Below are 5747 nucleotides of genomic sequence, written 5' to 3'. Positions count from 1 at the left end.
TTTCAGAAAATATTCTGTCACAAAACACTTTGACGTACAGATGCCATAAAATTAAGGTTATATTGGGTCATCTGCATTCTGAGAAGAAGAAGGCTATTTCCGACTTAAACATCGGATTATACTTGCATCGACTATACAAGCTAGTATACTAGAAAGATCTTAGTTACTTGTATGTATAATTAAGTATGTACATTGTACAAATATTTAATTCTATTGTATAATTTTTTTATATTATTTATTTATTATTGTTCAATTTCATATTTTTTATTAATTATTTTTTTTCAGAAGCATTTTTTAAAAGCATTTGATTGATTTGTTTATTTACTATTTATTCACAAAATCAAAATTATTTAAAAACCGGATGGTACAGAAACGTGACGCCATATTGCCGTAACGGACGTCCTTTGCATTGTCATCCAGTTACTTCCTAGTTGTGCCTAAAGAAGTTTTACTTCAAAAGAAAATAAAATGCATACCCACCGTTTCGAAAGTTAAGAACGAAAAAAAACAAAAAGAACGAGTTTTTTATGAACTTCTATTAATTTATATGAAATATCTTATTTTTGTTCTCATGTAATATGCATCAACTATTCACCGGAAATTATTTTTTCACATTGTTTATTTTCTCTCGTCTATGTTTTCATATTTATTCATATGAATATAGGGAAACATAATATTAAACCAATCCATAAAGTCTTCACAACGTGCTACACGGAAAAATTGAAACCCGACTGGTCCCTGTGCAGCACACGACAGTCGTGTGCAAGAAAAAGTATGGGCGATCACACGACTGGTTCGGGTGCAACACCGTAACTACTCGTGTGCTATCCTCGAATGGTTCCCGTGTAAAAAAAATTTGTTCCAAAAACGGTACAAAAACGTTCCCGATAGTGAACGTTCAGAAACTGAGACAATTGGAAACTTCAAAATGAACATTTTTGGAACATTGAAAAAATAAGAAGTATGAGAAATTGTGAACAACGTGGTGTTTTTCTCGAAGGGTTTTTATATTTTTTGAGCGAAAATAATTTAGAGTGACAATTTTATCGTTTTTAAGAGCTTAAAAAAAAAACTTACTTGAGGATTATGAACATTAGAATCTCAATATATTGCTCATACCAGAATTTCTTAGGTCTGAGTCTAAAAAAGTTTTGTTTTTGTATATTTTTAGGTGTTTTAAAATTAAATATCTGAAAGTGACTATGATCATTGTGTGGCTTTTTCTGAAATCTAATCAGAATAGAATCCATTCGAGAGATTCTATCTTACTGACAAATAGTTCAAAAAATGAAGAATGGAAAAGAATCATGAATATTTTTTTACTCTTATGAACTTTCTAGCGAATTTAGTGATTCAAATGATCCTTGTACGAATTCAAAGCATAATCAGGGAAAAAATTTTTTAAACCAATTATGGACAATTTTGGACTCTTATAAAAACTTTTCAGGAAATTATGGGTTTTGTATGATCTTCTACTTGTTCAGAAAATGTTCAGAGAAAAAGATTTTCGAACCAATTATGAACATTTTCTGACCTTTATAAGAACTTTGTGAAAAATTCTTGATTTCGTATTATCTTACTACTTGTTAAGAAAATGTTCAGAACAAGTTCAGAAAAAACTTCTTGGAAGCAATTATGAAAATTTTTTTGCTCTTATAAGAACTTTCCAGAAAACTGTGGGTTTCATATGATCTTCTACTTGTTCAGAAAATGTTCAGAAAACAAGTTTTTCAAACCAATTATGAAAATTTTTTGACTCTTATAAGAACTTTGTGGAAAATTCTTGTTTTTGTAGGATCTTACTACTTGTTCAGAAAATGTTCAAAGCATATTCAGAAGAAAAGTTCTTGGAACCAGTCATGAACATTTTCGATTCTTATACAAACTTTTCAGGAAATTATTCGCTCTGAGTGAAGCCATGGTAGGGGAAATCAAATTGACTGAAGCGTTTGCAGTGGTTACTTTCGGAGTTACGGGAGGCTATGATTACTGAAATTGTAAGCAAGCACACGTGAAAGTATTTATTTTGTTATCATTTAATTATTTATTTTTCATTTTGATTTTTTCCTCAATATCATATTTTGACTTTGATATGAATTTCAAACAACTTAACCTAAATGCTTACTGCATTCTTTTTTATTTTTTATCATTATACTTACTTATTGTTGATCCGTTTAGCTAAAAAACAAAACTGCAATTACTATAAAACTGTCACATATTTTTTACAACTTTTTTTTTTACTATTATTTATAATATTTATTTATTTTTATGTTTCTTGCTATTGACATACGTATAAAAACATACTCTGACAGCCTCCCGTAGTTCATATTTTGTCTGGCGCTGCAGTCACACTCATAGCGAATAGGTTTTGTATGATCTTCTACTTGTTCAGAAAATTTTCAGAAAAAGAGCTTGCACAGAAAAAAAGGAAATCTTGAACCAAGAAATAAAATGTCTTCGAAATTTTTTTTCTTGAACTAAACCGAAATTTCTTACTTTACTGAAGTAAAAAATTATTTGGATCAAGAAAGTATTTCCTTCGCGGATGACATAATTCTCTTAGTCTAAAACATAAATTCTTTAAACCAAGAACAAACTTTCTTGGGTCAAGAAAGTTTGTTCTTAACTCGAGAAATTTTTTTCTTATCTAAAGACTGTTACCTCATCGAGTCAAGGTACAATGTCTTGAGCTAAAAAGAGAAAGTTTCTGTACCAACAAAAAAAAATTTTTTAACCAAGAACAAACTTTCTTGGACCAAGAAATTTTTTTTTGCAAATAAAAAAAATTTTTTCAGCCAAAAAATTAATTTCTTTAATTGAGCAAATAAATTTATAGAGCTTAAAAAATTCAATTTTTTTTTAATTTTATATTGAACAATTTTTTTTTTTTTTTTTGGTTGAATATTACAAACAATGCCGTGAAGCAAATAAATACTTTTTCAGAAGCATTTATTAAGAGATAGGCAAGTATCGCAAACCAAGAGTTTAAATTTTTTAAACCAACTCCCTTTATTTTTAATTCGAGTTCGTACCGTTTATTGTTTCAAAACATCATAGTTCTTTAATTAAGTATGTAACTTTCTTGAACTAAATATTTTTATTTCTTGGTTTAAGTAAGTAACATACTTAGGTTAAGAAAAATGTTTACTATAATAAGAAAAGCAAGTTTTTAAAACAAGTAATTCTATTATTGTACCAAGTATGAAATATGTATTGGCTTAAGAATTTTTTTTCTTAATTCAAGATTTAAAATTCAAGAAATTATTTCACTTCGTTCAAGAAATTTTCGGTTTTCATTTCACCCGCTGAAAAATTTCTTGGTTGAAGAAAAATTTTCTTGAGTCAAGATTTTTTTTCTGTGTGGTGATCTAATTATGCACATTCCCTGACTGTAGTCAGAACTCTGAGAAAAAATAAAATAAAAAAAAATCATATTACCCGTGCAAAGAAAATTGTTCAAAAAAGGTTAAAAAATTATTCGCAATTCTTAAGATCGTAACGTGATCTGGCTTTCAGAATCATTTGTTGTAAACTCTTTGTAAAGTTACGTAGTTGTGTGTTATTATCTCGAAAAGTCTTATAAGGAAACAAAAATAATGACCTCGGTAAATATATATAGCATTTACTGTATGGAGAAATTTTCACATTCCTTGTTAATATGAGTATCTGCACATTAAAAAACGAATCGTCGAAGTGTAAAAAAAAAGCGTATGTTAAAATTCTGAGTGTTAAATTTTCAACACTTTTGTGTGTCAATTTAACATACAATATTTATCTTGTTTCAACTGTTAGGGCACTGCTAAGGAAAAAGGAAGAGCAATTAGCATGGTTACTCATTGCCCGGGATGCAAATATCAATGCAGATAATGATGATAGTGGGAACCGACCGATACATCAGCTCGTCATCGCTGTTGGACAGGAAACAGGAGCAAACAGGGCAGGACTAGTAGAAATAATGGAATACATGCTACAAAATGGAGTCGAGGTGGAGGCGAGAAATCGTGAAGGAGTCGCAGCTGTGCATCTGGTCGTACGACAAGGGTATATGGAAATATTTGATTTGTTTACTGAACATAATGTGAATATGGACATTGAAGATGAAAAAGGAAGAACACCATTATTCTACGCAGCGGAGTATGGGCAATCGGAAAAAGTAAATGCATTATTAAAACAAGGGGCTAGAGTAAATCATAGGGAATGCCATGGAATGACACCACTATTCATGATATTTAAGAAAATTCTAGCTCGCCGATATGAAGGAGACAATTTGTACAGTCCAGATCATATAAGGAAGATGGAAATAACGGAAATGCTAATAAAATTTGGAGCCAATGTCAATCAGCAGACGACTAATGAAGGGGCAACACCATTGCACCTAGCAGGAGCAAGAGGGTATGATGAGATTGTAACAATGCTGCTAAAAAATGGAGCAAATGTTAATCTAAAAGATAAAAAGGGAAGATACGTGGTTCAATATTGCAGATATACGTGGCAAGATGATGATTTGCCTGCAGGATACGAAAAAGAGCCGGATGAAATATCGTCAGTCACTGAGGGACACGTTAGTTGGACGCATTCGATGATAAGACAGTTCCTCATAAGAAAAAGAGTTATGGGAGATTTGATAAACCAGAATTTGGAGCTGGAATTGTTGTACTTGAAGCAAAATGAAGCGCTGTATGAAGTAAAATGTAAGAAGGAAATGGAGGAAATGAAGGAAATTGTGTTAATACGTCAAGGGAAAAGAGAAGTGACACCTATCGACGTGTGGAAGGTATCAACAGAAAGTATGAGGCGATTTATAAGACATAGGGATTTTGTCCGAAAGCTTCAACGAGGAAAGATCTGTCACTATGGGAATGACATGTTGGAAAAAGTCGTGGCGGCAAGGTACAGGGAGAAGCTTATCAAACGGGCTGTTCGAGTACTAAATAATATGATGAGAAACAGCAAGATGCCGTTAGAAAATTTGCGAAAGTACGTGCTGGATGAAATCGTTAGTAATATTAATAATGAAGAGCTCATCAGGATGACACGCATGGACCAATGATTTTAAATGTAGGAAAAGAAGTGAAAATAAAAAGAAATAGTCGTAAATACGTGAATTAGCAAAAAAAAAATATAATAATGGAACATGATTATTGAATGTATTAATAGTTGCGTACGAAATTAATAAAGAATATAATTAACTTGAATTTCACCCTCTGATATTTTTTTTTCGTTGTAATAATAACAAGTAAAGCTAGAATGAAGAGAATGGGAGGAAGAATTTAAATATTTCATTGCATGAAAACCCGGTACCGGTAACCTATTCTTCTACTTTTACTTTCTGCTTCTATCTATTGCATGGCTTCAGATCATATACTTGAAACTTCAATAAATTCTTTCTCCGGCTTGAGAATTTAATCAATAAGTAATAATAATAAATCTACAATAAAAATTTGTAGTATTATTTAAGTTAAGAATATAAATTACGAATGACTGTGCATAATTCCACGGGATATTTAAATAAATTGAGTGGGGAATAAATAAGAGAAGGAATGTAAGTATAAATAAACGATTCATTTTATGCTAAAAAGCGCTGGGGTAAATAGGAAGTAAAATAATTATATAATTATAAAGATAAAATTATTACGAAGATAGATGTAAACGATAGTGGTAAGTAGTGATGATAATTAATTAGCTAGTATACGACTATTTGTGGACAGAGTAACGTTGCAGTCTGGTTATCCTCGGTACACATGGTT

General features: G+C 30.9%; 1 protein-coding gene across 1 annotated transcript; it reads left to right on the top strand.

Moving 5' to 3' along the window:
• The first annotated feature begins 654 nt into the window (after positions 1-654).
• LOC106693416 (kinase D-interacting substrate of 220 kDa B-like) lies at positions 655-5050 on the top strand. Its single transcript, XM_014441018.2, has 2 exons — positions 655-809; positions 3793-5050. The coding sequence occupies exons 1-2, from the start codon at positions 655-657 to the stop codon at positions 5048-5050; spliced, it is 1413 nt and encodes a 470-aa protein (XP_014296504.2).
• The last annotated feature ends 697 nt before the right edge of the window (positions 5051-5747 follow it).

This window comes from Microplitis demolitor, chromosome 6 (genome assembly GCF_026212275.2).
Source record: "Microplitis demolitor isolate Queensland-Clemson2020A chromosome 6, iyMicDemo2.1a, whole genome shotgun sequence".
Classification (NCBI taxonomy): domain Eukaryota; kingdom Metazoa; phylum Arthropoda; class Insecta; order Hymenoptera; family Braconidae; genus Microplitis; species Microplitis demolitor.
Note: the sequence above shows the minus strand (reverse complement) of the source record. Positions and strands in the feature narration are given on the sequence as shown.